We start from the raw sequence: 17,424 nt of genomic DNA, 5'->3' as shown, positions 1-17,424 counted from the left end.
ACTGCAGCAATTTGAAACTAAAAGGGAACTAACAAATACTCAGCTTGTAATTATTGATTGTGAAACAAGTGAGAGGAAAAAAAAAAAAAATAGAGCAAAGTTTATGGAAGCTTTCAACATGTCCAGGACAGGAACTGGGCACGTTAACAACTACTGCCAAGTTACCTATCTTACTGATTTGAGATGTGTCATGAAGCAACCCGTAAAAAACAGCAGGGACTTCCAGGCATGTTCTCCTTCAGATGTGGGGATAGGGATTTTAAAGCTTAAATAAAAAAAACAGCAGCTAAAGGCTTGCAGTTCTGTTCCAGGGGAGGCACAGGTTCTTCCATGTTTTAGGTCCCCAGCAGAAGTTTAACTTCTTTGCTGTTTTAACCCAGTGTAGCACTTACTAGAATGCATCCTGTCTCCTGAACATGGAGTAAGCAGAGCAGTTCAGGGTGGAGCCCTCCAAGCATGCTCAAACCTCCAGCTCTATTAAAGCCAGTAGAAAATTGATCTCGTGTTCAGTTGTGTCACAGCCAAGTATTTTCAGAAGCGTAACTTCTGAGTTGAGTCCTGGCATCACTGCAGGCTAATCCACAGCCGTAATTATTTCAGGAGTTCCTTGATTCTTCAAAGTGTTTTTGTCACCCACAACTTCATTTTGTGCTCATTCCTCAGTTGGAAAGAACAATAACATTCAGGTCCATGCTGCTTTTGGGTAACCACAGAACTAACAGTGAAACAAAAAATCATGGCTACTTGATGGGCTTTATCATTAATCTTGCACACATGCTATCCAGCAGGCAAAGAAGACACAGTAGTGAATACAGAATATCTAGCATGAAAAATAAGTCACTTTTAGTTGATGCTCTAGTGCAGTAACATCCCCTTCCAGTTTTCTCTGGCTCTTCTAGCTACTATCTATTAAGTGACAAAGAGGCGAGTTGCCTGTTCCTAGTTTAGTATGAGAAACATGGTCTTCTGGGTATGTGGTTAAGCAGAGAGAAACTCAAACTCAGATTCATTTTTAGCACAACAGAAGAGGAAAAGATTGAACAGCAGAGATGCACTGCAGCAAGAACTTTAACAACTGATAACATTTAGTTTCACACCTGAGGCTGTCATCCTTCCTGATGCACCTGAGCATTAGGACTTCCTTGCTGCACTGCTACCTGCTGCAGTAGCCCTGCTCAGCCATGCTCCTGGCTTCCTGCTGCACCAGCTCTGCACAGCGCTGCTTGTTTGATTTCTCCTCCTCCTCCTCCTGTCTCTGGCGTTCCTGCTCCTCTTGTTCTTGTAAGCGCCGTTCCGTCAGCTGAGCAGAGACAAGATGAGGGCTGTTACAGCCAGGTCACAGAGATGCAGGCCAGAACACAAACACGTGGTCGGAGGCAGTACCAACCAAGGTAGAAACCAAGCAAGGTTTCTAGCACAATGAGACTGAACAGGCGCACTGGCTCAGCCAACAGATTACAGAACAAAGCCAGTGTTGAACAGAAACAGCCAGAAAGGCTGATGGTGCACTTGGGACCAGGAATGTCCCTGACTGATGGCTCAGAAGCCAAGTAAATCTCTGCAACAGCACTTTTCCATGCAGAAGGAACAGCTGTGTCAGTATTCTGCAACAGCATTTTTGACACTTTGCTCTCTCTCTGAGAAGCATGCTATACCTGAGCTTCCAATTCCTGTCTGCGAGCTGTCTTCAGTTCCTTCTCTTGCTCTTTCTCTCGCCTTGTCAGTTCTTTTGCCTCCTCAAGTTCTTTAATCAGTTGTTCTCGGTGCTTTATAGACTCTTCTTGGGCCTGTCTGTTTAACTCCATCTTCTCCTGGATCTGGCGCTGCCTGCCTGCAAGGACCTGTGTGAAATGAGAGGATTAAGAGAGCAGATAAGGAAGAGGCCAGATTTAGAAGTAAACCTGGGGAAATCTCAGTGTAGACAGTTAAACAGTTCTCAGAAAAATTTATCAGACCAACAGAAAGACTCAAGTACAGAAGGCTGTGACCCTCTGGAGGTCAGAAGGTCGCAGCTGGAACAACAGCTTTGTCAAACCAAGAGACACCTCATTAAGAAAAGTCATCACCTCATTCATCAGGCGATCTCTGGCCATCTTCTCTCTTTCCCATTGTTCTTCCCTCTTCTCCCACACTTTTCTAGCTTCTTCTCTAAAGGTGAAAGAAAGATTCCTTTCTAATGTTATTCCTTACATATAGGCACATTTCTATAACAGCAAGGCCAAGCAGGCACTTTTTTCTAATGTCCACTTCTAAATGCCCACCTGTTTAACAAACAGTAATGAGCTCTGCCAAACAGGCAAGAATATTCAGCACGTACATTCTCTTTAGGTGAGGTACAACAGAGGTGCATACACACCTAAAAATGATCTGTAGCTCTGCCTCCCTCTGTTTTTCTAACTGGAGCTGTTCCTCAATGACACGTCTCATCCAGGCAGCATCTGCAACAGCTCGCTCTCGTCTTTCAGACTGGCGGCGCTGATCCTCTTCTTCTTTCTCGAGGAGGGCTAATAAGATTTGTCTGTCTGTTTCCTTGAGAAAAAAAAAACAACTAAAGATTAACAACCATCCAGCAGGCCTCCAGCCTGTGTACTTTTGTAGTCTGCACAAATCATTGGTGACATAATGTCAAGAGTGTGCTCAGAAAGACACTGACTGCCAGCTTCACTGTGATCTTTTCACTCCAGCCCTGTTCATAAGCCAGAAGAGGCTTCCTAACTGCTTATCTGTAGGCACTGGAGGCAAACACATACATGAAACACAAAGAACAAGTTCCTTCAGCATGCAGTATCTACAATGTATAAATCAGAAGGTATTTTCCTCTTACCAGCTCCTCCTGTACCTGCTGGGCTCGTCTCTTTAACTGGGCATCACACTGATGCCTCAAAAAGCGACTGAAAGAGAAAAGCAAAACCAATTCAGACTCTCTCTAAAGCCCTGTTTTATAATATACCAGCATTCAAGTATATTTATGACAATAAAATATATGGAGGCAACAGAGATACCTGCTACCTTGAACATGAACAAAAAGTAGTACTGACACCAATGCATTTATGCTTATTAGCTGTTCTGGGCACTTCCAACAAAAACCAAGTATTTACTGCCCACCCCTGCTATCTAAAACATCTCCTCCTGCTGCAAGTACTATCATGGTCACAGGCAGAGATTCTATGCATCACTGCTTAGAGCTACACTGATCCCATACCCAAGCTCAGTCTTCTTCCGTTGCTCTTCCATTTGTTTTCTTTCTTCTTCTAAGCTTTCCAGCTCCCACTGCTGCTTTAATAAATTTTCTTGTTCTTTCTTCAGCTTTGTTGCCTAATGTTTTTGAAAAGGAACAATCAATAACTAAGAAAGTACTTCAGAGAGCTAGGACATCCCAGAGAGCCTTTGTACCAGAGTCTGTACCACACTGTTTCTTTGCAAGCAGTCAAAATCATAATTATGGTAAATACTCCACACCATTTGTGTCTTACTTGCTCACAGCATAAGAGATAAGGTGAGGAGCTTCAGCTGAGAAAGCCTTCCACCTGAACCTCTCACACACCTGCATTCATGGAGAGGTCTACATTACTGACAGAATGCAAGACACAGCTGACTTTGTTTCAAATTTAATCTAGGGGAAATCTGGAGGGAAGAGGTCAGGTCAACGTTGCTGCATTTCCAAGTGAAGCAATGAACTTCCTTCCTACATGAGGAGAAGCTGAAGATTACCTCTGCCTCCCGTAATTTCAGTTCTTCTATCTGTTGAAGCAACATCTCTGCTTGCTTCTTGTTTTCCAGCCGACGTTTCTCTTCCTCTTGCCTTATTCTTTCCAGAGCTTCCTTTCGTGCAATTTCATACTCATTTTCATAAAGCTTTCTCTCTTCTCGTTCCGCTGCTCCTTGCTTATTGAACCAAAACAAAGCATTGCATTTAAGGTTAGACTAAATTCAAAGCAACAGCCTGTGGTTCGGTTCAGTAAATGCTTAAATCAGATTCCTGGAAGCTGGCACATATTTGAAGAATACAGAATAAAATATTCTAGGGATGAAAACAAACAATAAACAAAACTACAAAGATGCTTGCTGGATATGAACTCTTAACTGAAAACGTCCTTCTCATCAACAACTCCTGCTATTCTGCAGACACCAGAACCTCCCACCACTGTGGGAACAAGCAAGGTAAACTCAGTCACTATTTGGTACAAGAGAACAACAAATAGCCAGCTCTCATTCCTCTCACACCCCAGTCCTGGTAGTACAGGAAGGCCAGCTGCTTGCAGCCCACGTTTCAGGCAGCCCCAGCATACCTGCTGCTTTTGCTTCAGCTGCTCACCCCAGGACTCCACCACGTTTTTCTTGTGCAGCTCTGACTCCACCTGCAAAGAGAGGCAGCACTGCTGTCAGAGGCTTTCCTATTGCCAGCAGAACCCAGGACTGCCTGGAACCCCACAGCCTGTTCTCTGCACTGTCCCCAATGCCCAGAGGTCAGGCTGATGTCACGCACCAGTTCAGGGACACTGTGGTGATACTGAAACCAGCTGCTGGAGCAGCATGTCAGCAGAGTGGGAAACGGGTTAGTACCAACAATCTTTACATCACAGGCACTGAAAATCTGCTTTCAGTACCAGATTTCTGAGTCTTTGAAAAATATCTGCTTTGGGGTGATCCCTTACAGTTGGGGCCTTTTTACTTCTTTGCCTTCTGCTTGTCAGATCTTGGTGTAGTGACTGCTGTGACTCAGGGTGAATTACAACAGCAGATAGATGATGACACTCAAGTTAAATTTGGAGTACTGCTGTGGAGCCCTCAGTACAGGAGAGATGTGGATCTGTTGGAGCACGTCCAGAGGAGGGCCACAACAATGATAGATGGAACACCTCCCTATAAGGATAGAGAGCTGGGACTGTGCAGCCTGGAGAGGAGCGGGCTATGCAGAGAGCTGAGAGCGGCCCTTCAACATCTAAAGGGGCTGTAAGAAAAAAGGAGACAGACTCTTGAGCAGGGTCTGTGTGACAGGACAAGGGGAAATGGTTTCAAACTGGAAGAGAGGAGGTTTAGATTGGACATAAGTTGTTCACACTGAGGGCAGTGAGGCACTGCACAGGGTGCCCAGAGGGGTGGTGGTGCCCCATCCCTGCACACAGCCACGGTCAGGGCACGGGGCTGCGAGCACTGCTGGAGCTGTGGGTGTCCCTGCGGCCGAGATGCCTTTCGGAGGTCTCTTCCCACTCAGTTCTGTGACTCGCTCACTCCGAACGCGCACCTCCCGCAGCTCAGCGCAGTTCTGCTTCCAGTGCTGGTGCAGCAATCGCTCGGCGACCTGAACGCAGACAGCGATGTTGGCGGACGCACCGCGCACCGCCCGGCTCGGCATCGCCCCCCGCGGCGCTCACCCGCCTCCTCCGTTCCTCGCGGGCGGCCCTCAGCTCCGCGCAGCGCTCCCGCTCCCCTCCCGGCTCCGTCCCGCCGTCCGCCCACAGCTCCGCCTCCAGCGCGTCCCGCTCGTCTCTCAGCAGCTCCCGCAGCCGCTCCCTGCGCTGCTCCAGCCGCTCCAGCCGCTCCGCCGCCTGCCGCCGCCCCGGGCTCGGCCCGCTCGCACCCCGCGGCGCGCTCCACCGTGCCTGAGCGGAGCAGCAGATCGCGGCGCGGGCGAGCGAGCGGCTGTAGCTCTCCCAGTGCAGCCGGCTCTGCGCCTCCTGCTCCCGCCGCCGCTCCAGAGCCCGGCCTCGCGTCGCCCGCCACAGCGCCATGGCCCGCCCTTATAGGCCGCGACGGCCGCCGCGCGTCCCCCTGGCAACGGGTACGGGAGCCGCCGAGGGACAAAAAGCGTCGGGGCCGCTCTTCGCGGAACGGAGAGGCCGCGCGGGGAGGGCCGCAGCACTCGAGCTGCTGCCAGCGCGCCGCGCAGCCCGGGCTTTAAGTATTCATGGCGCTGTGAATATTTCAGGCGGGTGAAAGGTTTGGATTTCCTCGACCTGGCCCTGAGCACGGCCTCTGTGTGCTGACTATGAGGGGACGAGTCTGGTGCTGCCCCGTGCCTCCTTCTGCACAGTGCATCCAGAGCACCCGGTACGTGTCTGGGTTTGGGAACTGCCCTGCTGGGAGCTCTGGAGGAGGCAGGCGTGTCCCGGCTGCAGCTCCGTGGCTGTAAACAGGAGAGCGGCTTTGTACGCAGCCTGATCGCGGTAGGACAGGGCGGAATGGCTTTAAACTAAAAAGAAACAGGTGGGATGTCTGGAAGAAATTATTCGCTCAGAGGGCACTGAGGCCCTGACACTGCCCCACCAAGAGTGGGTGCCCCATTCTTGGAAGTGCCCGAGGCCACGGATGGGCCCTGGACAGCCTGAGCGTTGAACTGGGCTCAGTCCTGGCTGCTGCCCGGGTCGGGTCACCGAGCTCCGTGCCATATGCCCACCGTGAAACCTTCACCTCTGCTGAATAATTCAGAGCCACCCGATCACAGCACCTGGCTTGGGGCCTGGCTGTAAGGGTGTGGGCGTACACGACAGTGAGTGCACAAGGGGCAGAGGGGCTGCCCAGCTGCCTGCTCCCTCGGCCCGAGCTGCGGGGCCCGGGAGTCCCGGAGGGTCCCGGTGCGGACCGCGTGCTCCCGGGACTCGGCACATCTCAAGCCCTGCCCCTTCACCTCGATAAGCCACGCCCACCGCAGCACCAAGCACCGCCCACTCACGGCTACAAGTCCCGCCCTCTCGTTCCGATTGGCGGTCTGGCCGGTGGGCCGTGCACAACCATTGGCCGGCCTCGAGGAGGGGCGTGGCGCGGCGCGGCGCGCTGCCGGGTCGGTGCCGGGTCGGTGCGGGCCGGGCCGGGCCGGGTCGGGCATGGCGCTGCTGCTGGAGCACGAGTTCCGGCCGCTGCCGGCAGACAAGCAGATCGAGACGCTGCCCTTCCTGGAGGCCGTGGCGCACCTGCCGCCCTTTTTCGGTAAGAGCGGGGCGAGGGGGCTGCGGCACCTGCTGGACCCGATACCGGACCGCACCGGGACGTTGCCACCCACGGGCACGGAGCGCTTACCAACCTCCGCATGGTCCGGGCGCGCTCTGTCTGGTGTCGGGACCCCATCCTGGGTCCCACACCCCCCGGGTTCTATCCCCCCGGTCCCGGTCCGCACCCCCCGGTCTGCACCCCCCGGTCCCGCCCCCGTCCCGCCTCGCTCCCCCGCCCCACCGAGGGACGCTGCCCAGCGGCACCGGAGTTGCGTCAGGGCCGGGTGTGGCGCCTCGTCCCATCCGACCCGCCGAGCAGCAGCGTTGGGAAACGGCCCGACCCCCCCCGGCGGTGTCCCGGAGTGGAACGGGGCAGAACGGGGCTGAGCCGCCGCGCTGCACAATGCGGCATTGTACGCCGCACGGGGACAGCCGGGCATGGGGCGAACCCCGCGCGGTCCCACGCTAACCCCGTGTCCCCGCAGACTGCCTGGGGACGCCCATCGTGTACTCACCCGTCAAAGCCGACCTGGCTGGGAACATCAAGGTACGAGGGGGTCACCACCCCACGCACGGCGTTGTGGGACCGGAGCTTGGCCGTGGGTGCCCACCCTCACCAAACACTTCTGCATCTTTGCAGAAAATCCGGGCTGTTTATGACTCCAATCCCACCAAGTTCAAAACACTGCAGAACATCCTGGAGGTGGAGAAGGAGATGCACGGCGCTGCCTGGCCCAAGACGGGCGCGACGCTGGCGCTGATGTGGCTGAAGAGGTGACATGTTTGTGCATCACCCCTGGGCTCAGCCCAGGATGTGGGGTTGGGGGTCGTGTAGGGCTCGGGGTCAGAGTGCCATCCCACACCGGGTTTGGGGTTCCAAGGCTCGGGGTCACAGAACCAGCCCCCCTCTCCCGGCAGAGGCCTGAAGTTCATGCTGGTGCTGCTGCAGAGCATCTCTGATGGCGAGCGGGACGAGGAGCACCCCAACCTCATCCGTGTCAATGCTATGAAAGCCTATGAGATTGCCCTCAAGAAGTACCACGGCTGGATGCTGCAGAAGCTTTTCATGGTAAGAACAGGGGGTGACTTGTTTTGTGGAGTTTTTCATGGGGTCATAGAATCATTAAGGTTGGGAAGTACCTCCAAGACCAAGTCCGACCACCAACCCATCCCCACCATGCCCACTAACTGTGTCTCTAAGGAGATATTTCCAGGGGACTGCTGCTGATGGGGTCATCCCGGTGTGGGGTGGGCAAGGGGATCTGGGGATCTCATTGGGTTTTGGGCATTCCCGCAGCCAGGGCTCAGCTCTGCTCTCACCCCATCCCACAGGGCTCAGTCTACGCGCTGCCCTACAAGTCGGACCTGCTCAAGGCTTTGGAGAAAGGCAGAGAGGTGAAGGAGGAGGAGAGCATTGAGAAGATCCACCAATTCCTCGCGAGAGTGACGCCCATCCTGGATGCCATCTATGAGATGTACACCCGGATGAACGCTGAGCTGAGCTACAAAGCCTAATGGGGTCAGCACAACAGCGGAGCCACACCGCTCCGCAAATCCCATTCTGCTCTGGATCTGCAGCCGATAGCCCGTTTTCTAAAAAGAATCATTCATTTTCTATCGAGAATATAGCAATAAACCAATTGTACCCTGGGGGCACCTCGGGATTTCCCAAGCTTTTGTACCACAGAGGAAAAATCCGCGTTCCTGGGAACCTGTTGCAGGGAATGACATTTGGTGGGCGGCCGCATCCTGATGGTGCTGCTGGGCTCTGGGGCTGCCCCACTGCAGGCTGTGCCGTGGGTCTCATGCAGCTCTGGGCACCCAACGCCGCTCTGACCCTGCAGCGGAGGAACGGAGGATCCCAAGCGATGACCTTCCCGGTGCCCCCAACCCTTTTCAGCGCCGCGGATGGAAGCGCTGCCGGGATGTTCCGAGCGCTGTTTGCCGGATGCCTTAAGGACCTTTCACCAGCGGGAAGCAGAACTCAATAAATCTCACCTTAACCTGGAGCGTAGTGCGGAACCGGGGCGGGGGCTGCGCTGGGGGCGGCCCTGGGGCGGGGAGCGGGGCGGGACTGGCACAGGGATGGGCCCCGCGGCGGCGGCGGAGCTGCGGGAGCTGCGCGGGACGGGCGGCGGGACGGGTACGGGGCCGGAGGCGGCCGGGATGGGGATGAGGGTGGGTGGGGAGGGGGCAGCGGGCAGGGTGTGAGCTGCGGGAGTTCCGGGGGCCGAGGGCAGCTGGAAAATCCTATCCCCAGCCCCAGGGTGAGCGTGGACCTACTGGGGGCTGTTGGCTTTGGGAAGGCGCTCGGGCTCTTTGGGGTGGGCTCCGTGTTCCCCGCTTCCCTCCTGCCGGATTTCACTTTGTGCCTTCATGTGGCGCAGCCCGGTAATGAGGCAGCAAGCCACCGTCTGCCCCAGTATGACCCGCAGGTCCCAGTGCCACCACTGCCAAAGCCCCGGGGTGGGCGGTGGGCTGCGTTGGGCTCAGAAGGGCTGTGGGGCCATAACGGGGCCGTGCCGTGCTGAACCAGGCATTGACTCATTCCCTCCGTGGGGTGAGGAAGTCTGAAAACCAAAAAACCCAAATAACTGAAAGAGCCAAAGTCAACCCAATTGACAACACCTTTCCTGGCAGCTGCCGTGCTGTGGGAGTGCCCCCGTTCAGAGCCCGACGTTTCCCAACGCTTCCTCCCCCACCTGCTCTGCCCCATTGCCGGTGACCCCATGGGCACATTCCTGCATGGGGCTGCAGCTGATGGCCGTGGGACTGATGCATGACCTCTCTTTGTGCCGCTATGGGTTAAGTCCAATGAAAACCAGTTCAAACCTCCAGGAAGAGGCAGGAGCCTGATTTCCATTTGCGTGCTGCCCAGGTGGTTCCCCCAGCGTGACGTCCCCTCTGCTGGGGTCACACACACCAGACTCTGCTCCCACGTCCCCATGGGTGCTGCCGATGGGGAATCCCCCACCTGAAGGCTGCAGGACGTGGGGCTGCAGAATGTAGGGCTGCAATGCATTGCTCTGCCCAGACCCACCCGCTGCAAAATTGCAAGGCGCTGCAGTCAGACCCACACTGTTCATTCCCCTCCCTGCAGTGCTGGCGGCCCCTGGGTTTGGCAGCCGGGGCTATATTTGGGCTGTGCCCTCTAAGCTGTTCTCCAAAGCCGTGCTTTGCTGTGGTTTGGGCTGGGATTTGCAGCACAGCAGAGAGACGCTGGGTGCTCCCTGATCTGTGCATTCCCTGTCTGCTACCGGGAACGTGCAGAGAGCCTGCGTTTGCCCAGGGTTGGGTGGGTGAGATTTGGGGGTCACTGCAGCTTTGGCAGGTGCTCGTGGAATTTCGTGCAGGAAAGGCAGCTAGAAGGAAATACTGCGCCTCCTTGGGCTGCAAACCCCATTGCCCATGGTCTGTTGTGGCTTGTCATACAGAGCTGCAGAAAATGATATGTTTCCCCGTGTGCTTTTTCTGTCTCTGAACCCCATAGGGCTGAGCGTGCTGCTGGGAGGCAGAGGCAGTGCTGGGGCTGAGCGTTTTGGGACCTCACGGTGCGTTTTGGAGGGGATTGGGGCTGGGGGGAGCCCAGGGGTGTTCATTGAAATCCATCATTTCCTACCGAAATCCGTAATTCCTTATCAAAATCCATTTCTTATAAAAAAAAAAAAAACAACTGTGGTTTCATATTGAATTTCAACATTCCTTGTTGAAATGCACTATATATGGGACTTGCCCCTTGGCCAGGCTCTGTCCTCATGCTGTGCTGGGTGAGTGGGCTGGGGGGGCACCAAATGATGCCAGGGTCAGGGTGTAACCCTGCTCCCACCATGGGGTATGGCCATAGGGTGCTCATAGAGGAGGATGAGAAGGGTGTTGGGGAGTGACTCCAGGTTCCCTCTGCTCTCAAAGGGGAGTATGGCAGATCCCGAAGACCCCCGTGATGCTGGGGATGCACTGGGGGATGACTCCTTCCCACTCTCCTCGCTGGCCAACCTGTTTGAGGTGGAGGACACCTCATCCCCTGCTGAGCCATCCCGGGGTCCCCCCGGTGCTGGGGATGGAAAGCAAAACCTCCGGATGAAATTCCACGGGGCGTTTCGGAAAGGCCCCCCAAAACCCATGGAGCTGCTGGAATCCACCATCTACGAGTCGTCGGTGGTCCCAGCACCCAAGAAGGCCCCCATGGATTCCCTCTTCGACTATGGCACCTACAGGCAGCACCCCAGCGAGAACAAACGCTGGCGCAGGAGGGTCGTGGAGTGAGTATGGGGGCACATGGGGACGCCGGTGCCCATGGGGTACGGGGTGGGATGGGGACAGCCCCCCCAGGGCTCTCTAAGTGGTTTCAGCAGTGCTGTGGGTATGGAAATTGGGGTGCCACACACACGCTGCGGTGCTGTGGGGCTGCGGCCCCGCAGTGCCATGGGGCTGGGATGTGCCCCCCCCTCCCCGCCTCCTCCCTTCCCTGCGCCGTGAAAGAGGGCTCTGTGCCGCGGCCGCTCCCTCCGGTGCGGGCGTCTGGCTGCCCTGGCATGAAAGGGCTTTTCAGGAGGGCCTCCGCCCTGGGTCTGCGTCAGGAAACCGGAGCCGGGGGGGGGCCGCCCGCAGCCGGGCGCACAATGCCGGTCTGTGCCCGACACCTGGGGGGGACCCGTAGGCACTGCGTGTCCGTGGGCTGCATCCCATCCCTGGTGCTCCACAAAATGCAGCAGCACCTGGCCCCGTGGGTGCCACTGGGATCATCACTGCTTTGTGTGGTGACCCTAGGAGCACCCTAGATGGGTGCAGCAGGGGAAACCGAGGCACAGATTAAGGAATCGACCCCAGTGTGCAACTGTGCTGTTCTGTTGCAGGAAGCCGGTGGCTGGCACCAAGGGGCCGGCTCCCAGCCCACCACCTGTCCTCAAGGTTTTCAACAGACCCATCCTCTTTGACATTGTCTCCCGGGGGTCCCCAGATGGCCTGGAGGGTCTCCTGTCCTTCCTGCTCACCCACAAGAAGCGTCTGACGGATGAGGAGTTCCGAGGTGAGCGCCTGTGGTGGGCTGCCCCACGACCCCGCTGTACCATGGCCATGGAGAGCCACCAGCAATCCCCATGTCCCCATAGGGACGGAGATGTACAGCCCCAGTGGCAGCACCTAGGAGACACTGGGTGTTTGGTGGGTTGGGGTCTCAACACCTTCCATTCCCAGAGCCCTCAACAGGGAAGACGTGCCTGCCCAAGGCGCTGCTCAACCTGAGTGCAGGCCGAAATGACACCATCCCCATCCTCCTGGACATCGCCGAGAAGACGGGAAACATGCGGGAGTTCATCAACTCACCCTTCCGTGATGTCTACTACCGAGGTAGGGGATCTGTGGGGACCGTGGGGGGACCATCGGGAGGTGGGGGATCATGGAGAGGTTTAAGGACCAAAGCAGCAGGGATCTGGGGAGAATGGAGGAACCCAGAAAAGCTTAGGAATATGTGGGGATGGAGAGCCTTTGGGAGTCTCAGGAACCAAACCGGGGGGCGGCATGGAATCTAGGGGACTTCATCTTGGGGTGCGATGGGGAGCACGGTGACAGGGATGCAATGCAGGTCAGACAGCGCTGCACATCGCCATTGAGCGCCGCTGCAAGCACTACGTGGAGCTGCTGGTGGAGAAGGGTGCCGATGTGCACGCCCAGGCCCGTGGTCGCTTCTTCCAGCCCAAGGATGAGGGCGGCTACTTCTATTTTGGTGAGCAGAGGAGACCGGCAGCACCACAGCCGCATGCCCAGGGCTGTCCCCAATCGTATGGTGTCCCTGCAGGAGAGCTGCCCCTCTCGCTGGCTGCCTGCACCAACCAGCCCCACATCGTGCACTACCTGACGGAAAATGGCCACAAGCAGGCAGACCTGCGGCGCCAGGACTCGCGTGGCAACACCGTGCTGCATGCTCTGGTTGCCATCGCTGACAACACCCGTGAGAACACCAAGTTTGTCACCAAGATGTACGACCTGCTCCTCATCAAGTGCGCCAAACTATTCCCTGATACCAACCTTGAGGCCCTGCTCAACAATGATGGCCTCTCTCCACTCATGATGGCTGCCAAGACCGGCAAGATCGGGGTATGGCAATGTTGGGGCTGGTGGATGTGCTTTGGGAAACTTGGCCAATTAAGCCCTCTCTGCATCCCATCCTTTCCCTAATTAACCCCAGACCCTCGTCACATCCTGTCATAGAATCATAGAATCATTAAGGTTGGAAAGACCACTAAGATCATTGAGTCTAACCATTAAACCATGCTTGTGACTGCTCTAGATCATGTCACTCAGTGCCACATCTATCTAACTTTTTCTTGAACACCTCCAGGGACGGTGGTTCTACCTCCTGTCCTTTTCCATTGCTCGCCATCATGATGTGGGTTGGTTAAAAAATGCACAAACTACACCAATCTGGGGATTGCTGCAGCATCCCAGCACCCAAGGATGGGTGGCAATGGGTACAATCCATGGCCATCCATCTCCCTGATCCCCCATCAGATCTTCCAGCACATCATCCGCCGGGAGATTGCAGATGAGGACGTCCGGCACCTCTCACGCAAGTTCAAGGATTGGGCATACGGCCCCGTCTACTCCTCACTCTATGATCTCTCCTCACTGGATACCTGTGGAGAGGAGGTGTCCGTGTTGGAGATCCTCGTTTACAACAGCAAGATTGAGGTGCGCAGGGAACGGGGAATGGGGACGCAGGGCTGGGTTCCCCACTGAGCTGCCCACGTCCCGACAGAACCGCCATGAGATGTTGGCCGTGGAGCCCATCAACGAACTGCTGCGCGACAAGTGGCGCAAGTTCGGTGCCGTCTCCTTCTACATCAGCGTGGTCTCCTACCTCTGTGCCATGATCATCTTCACTCTCATCGCCTACTACCGCCCCATGGAAGGCCCTGTGAGTGCCAGGGAACGCAGGGCAGAGCGTGGCCTTGGGGTTATGCTGATGATGTGTACTCTCCCCACAGCCGCCATACCCTTACACTACGACCATCGACTACCTGCGGCTGGCCGGGGAGATCATCACCCTCCTCACCGGCATCCTCTTCTTCTTCTCCAATGTCAGTGCCATGAGGAGCGGGTGGTGATATCCCCATGTCCCACTGCAGTGCCCTCCAGACACTGGAACCCAGCCCCTCTTCAACCTCTCCTCTCTCTCCAGATCAAAGATCTCTTCATGAAGAAGTGCCCAGGTGTGAACTCATTCTTCATCGATGGCTCATTCCAGCTGCTCTAGTAAGCAGGGATGCCCATGGGACCTCTTGGGGTTGGAGCAACCCTCCACTTGATGAGACAGTGTTTAGCAGCAATTATGCCCTTCTGCAGCTTCATCTACTCAGTGCTGGTGATCATCACGGCAGGGCTGTACCTGGGCGGCGTTGAGGCTTACCTGGCTGTCATGGTCTTTGCTTTGGTCCTGGGCTGGATGAACGCACTCTACTTCACACGAGGGCTCAAGCTGACGGGGACTTACAGCATCATGATCCAGAAGGTGCAGTAGTGTTGGGATCTTCTGGTCTTCCCCAAGGTGCTTGGGTAACCTAAGTGGTGTTTTCCCTGTGGGACTGCTGCAGCTCTCAGCATGGGACTCGAAGCTATCATCTCTGTCACTTGCAGATCCTCTTCAAAGACCTGTTCCGCTTCCTCCTGGTCTATCTGCTCTTCATGATTGGCTATGCCTCAGGTAGGGCTCCATCCTGCTCTCCTCCTGCAATGGAGAAGGAGAAGGCCTGGCAGCATGGTGTTCTATCCTCGTGCTGCCCCTGCAGACTCTGTCTCTGTCCCTCCTCCCCAGCACTGGTGTCGCTCCTGAACCCATGTCCCAGCAGTGAGTCCTGCAGTGAGGAGCACTCAAACTGCACGCTGCCCACCTACCCCTCATGCCGGGACAGTCAGACCTTCAGCACCTTCCTGCTTGACCTCTTCAAGCTCACCATTGGCATGGGTGATCTGGAGATGCTGGAGAGTGCCAAGTACCCAGGCGTCTTCATCATCCTGCTTGTTACCTACATCATCCTCACCTTCGTGCTGCTCCTCAACATGCTTATCGCCCTCATGGGTGAGACCGTGGGCCAGGTGTCCAAGGAGAGCAAACACATCTGGAAGTTGCAGGTACGGCATTGGGAGTGCCAAGTTCCGTGGGGTCACCATGCCATAGTCTCACCACACCATAGGGTCACCATGCCAAACTCTATGGGTTAACCATGCCTTGGTGTCACCATGCCAACCTCCATCTGAGCATGACCACCTTGGCGAGGGACCTTGATGCCTCCATCCCCAGGGGGCTGAAGGGTCCCTGGTGTCCCTGGCAGTGGGCCACCACCATCCTGGACATCGAGCGCTCCTTCCCTCTCTTCCTGCGGAGAGCGTTCCGTTCTGGGGAGATGGTGACCGTGGGGAAGGGCACTGATGGGACCCCTGACCGCCGCTGGTGTTTCAGGTGAGAGCAGTGACCTACAGTATCATGATCCGAAAGGTGTGGTGAGGTGGAGATCTTATTAATCCTAATTAGAGTGAAATGGTTCACACCACAAGTATCGGGATGGCACAAGGACAAAGGGATATGGAGCTCTGCCCTCTCCACAGGGTAGATGAGGTGAACTGGTCCCACTGGAACCAGAACCTGGGCATCATCAGTGAGGACCCGGGCAAGAGCGATACATACCAGTACTACGGCTTCTCCCACACCGTGGGGCGGCTGCGGAGAGGTGAGCGGGGTGGGGGGTAGCCCTGGGCCCACAAGTGAATATGGAGCTGGGGGCTCTGAGTGTTCCATTTCTGCAGATCGATGGTCAACGGTGGTGCCACGTGTGGTGGAGCTCAACAAGAGCTGCCCAACGGAGGATGTGGTTGTGCCATTGGGGACCATGGGCACGGCAGAGGCACGGGAGCGACGGCACGGGCAGAACTCCAGCTCCCTGCTCTAACATAGACTCTGCCTGGCCCCACAGCACCAGCGTGTGTCTGTTCCTCAGGGATTTGTGCAGCCAATGTCCCTGCAGTGCCCATCCATTGGGGTCCCAGTCCTGGCAATTCTGGGGTCTCCAGTGCCACCGCTTTGCTTTCCTGCACCATTGGCTCCATTGTGCCAGCAGCTGGGTGCTGGGAGCTGCCCTGGCACCGACCACCACGGCCAATGGCTTTTGCCCCAAGGTTTTTTTGTTTTTGTTTTGGTTTTTTTTTGCACAAGATTTATACGACTATTTATTTCGTAATAAAGAGCAGCCACCACGGCCTTGTGTCATCGAGTGTGGTCAGCAGGGAGAATGTCGCTGCGGGAGGGACGGGGGAGCTGCGCAATGCCTGCTGTGCCATTCTGCAGTGCTGGCCCCTTGTGCACAGCGGAGGGCAGCACACTCCGCGCAATGCCGCTCCCGGCGTTGGAGGAGCACCGATTTGGCGGACGCTGATGGTTGGTGACACGGTGGCACAGCAGCACAGCTCGCTGAGCAAATGATCGAGCAGAAAAGGGGACGCTCTATCTTCGAACCCGATGGCTCGCCGTCAGCTCTAACCGTGCCGGCTCCGCTTAGATGTGATTTACATATATCTCTCGTACCGCGGTTTAAGTATTTCCCCAGGGTGAGGGAATGAAGAAGTTTCATTATCACTACTTAGGAAGAGCTGAGCGTTCTGCTCTCGGCTCAGGCTGCATCACAAGATGAACTGCAGGGACGATGCAGCTGCAGACAGGCTCCATCCTTCGTGGCAGGCAGTATTTGGGAGCGATGCACTTAGCTATCCCCACAGCCGTGCAGGCATGCTGCCCAGCACAGCCCCAGCTCCACCACTGTCCTGGCTGCAAGGCTGGGATTTCCCAGTGCAATGGGAGTTAAACCGATTTCCCTCTACCCATGCAAATTCTCAAGTCCTAAGGGTGCAGAGATGTACACGCAAGGGCTGTATGATTTTAGGGGCTGTGTGTGGAGTGGGCCTACGTTCCTATGAGATGCACTCCATGATGGCTTGGTAGCAGTGGGGCTACAGTGCTGTCAGGCACCACAGCCATACTGCTGGCGACAGGGACACCATGGCCATGATGATGGCATCATAGGATCACCCCCACGCTCCTTCCACTGGATGGTGACACAGGGCTCAAGTAGCAATTGGACAGATTGATGCAATGGGAAAGGAGCTACAACAAAGGTGTGATGACAGAAGGAGCAGCACCGTAGAAAGATACTATAAAGGAACAGGATTGCTCACCTGTATCAGAAGATTTCAGGTTCACAGACAAAAGCTTCACCAAAAGGAAATCTCCAGAAAGAGATCCTTCCCCAGTGGCAGTCAGCCCTTAAATGAGGTCTAAGAGAGGTGCAGCCAGGCTCCACCCCTTCTGGTCACACACATGAATTGCCTCCACCTGTGCTCCCAGGGCTGACCGGGTCCTTTCCCCAGGTGCTCAATCAGTGCTTCAGGCCAGGACTCAGCAGTTCCCATACAGCTTGTTTGCCTCATGCCCACCCCCTGTGCCCCGCAG

At 55.9% G+C, this 17,424-nt stretch overlaps 3 protein-coding genes across 6 annotated transcripts; 2 read left to right on the top strand and 1 right to left on the bottom strand.

The window, feature by feature from the left end:
* Positions 1-734: 734 nt before the first annotated feature.
* Positions 735-5,799, bottom strand: TCHP (trichoplein keratin filament binding). Of its 2 annotated transcripts, XM_031555908.2 has the most exons (10): positions 5,376-5,799; positions 5,246-5,302; positions 4,290-4,358; positions 3,712-3,885; positions 3,203-3,315; positions 2,825-2,891; positions 2,357-2,529; positions 2,067-2,148; positions 1,656-1,841; positions 735-1,300 (listed from the first exon to the last, which is right to left on the bottom strand). In XM_031555908.2, exons 1-10 carry the CDS (start codon positions 5,730-5,732, stop codon positions 1,154-1,156), a joined length of 1,425 nt encoding a protein of 474 aa, XP_031411768.2. In that variant the 5' UTR covers positions 5,733-5,799; the 3' UTR covers positions 735-1,153. The 2 variants fall into 2 exon arrangements, with proteins under 2 accessions (XP_031411768.2, XP_085094963.1); XM_085238837.1 differs by lacking the exon at positions 5,246-5,302.
* Positions 5,800-6,731: 932 nt separating this feature from the next.
* Positions 6,732-8,938, top strand: GLTP (glycolipid transfer protein). The gene is made up of 5 exons (XM_085238839.1): positions 6,732-6,927; positions 7,415-7,476; positions 7,570-7,703; positions 7,848-7,998; positions 8,262-8,938. Exons 1-5 carry the CDS (start codon positions 6,825-6,827, stop codon positions 8,442-8,444), a joined length of 633 nt encoding a protein of 210 aa, XP_085094965.1. The 5' UTR covers positions 6,732-6,824; the 3' UTR covers positions 8,445-8,938.
* A 49-nt stretch (positions 8,939-8,987) lies between these two features.
* Positions 8,988-16,178, top strand: TRPV4 (transient receptor potential cation channel subfamily V member 4). 3 transcript variants are annotated; one of them, XM_085238562.1, is made up of 17 exons: positions 8,988-9,072; positions 10,420-10,480; positions 10,839-11,188; positions 11,783-11,955; positions 12,123-12,275; positions 12,511-12,651; positions 12,724-13,022; positions 13,437-13,616; positions 13,684-13,842; positions 13,913-14,005; positions 14,107-14,180; positions 14,271-14,436; positions 14,562-14,628; positions 14,740-15,056; positions 15,257-15,384; positions 15,531-15,652; positions 15,729-16,178. In XM_085238562.1, the coding sequence occupies exons 3-17, from the start codon at positions 10,845-10,847 to the stop codon at positions 15,869-15,871; spliced, it is 2,559 nt and encodes an 852-aa protein (XP_085094688.1). In that variant the 5' UTR covers positions 8,988-9,072; positions 10,420-10,480; positions 10,839-10,844; the 3' UTR covers positions 15,872-16,178. The 3 variants fall into 3 exon arrangements, with proteins under 3 accessions (XP_085094688.1, XP_085094687.1, XP_085094689.1); XM_085238561.1 differs by having other exon boundaries at positions 12,511-13,022; XM_085238563.1 differs by lacking the exon at positions 15,729-16,178 and having other exon boundaries at positions 12,511-13,022; positions 15,226-15,384.
* Positions 16,179-17,424: the final 1,246 nt, after the last annotated feature.

The sequence above is a fragment of the Meleagris gallopavo genome, chromosome 17, assembly GCF_905368555.1.
Source record: "Meleagris gallopavo chromosome 17, MGAL_WU_HG_1.1, whole genome shotgun sequence".
In the NCBI taxonomy this organism is placed as follows: Eukaryota; Metazoa; Chordata; class Aves; order Galliformes; family Phasianidae; genus Meleagris; species Meleagris gallopavo.
Note: the sequence above shows the minus strand (reverse complement) of the source record. Positions and strands in the feature narration are given on the sequence as shown.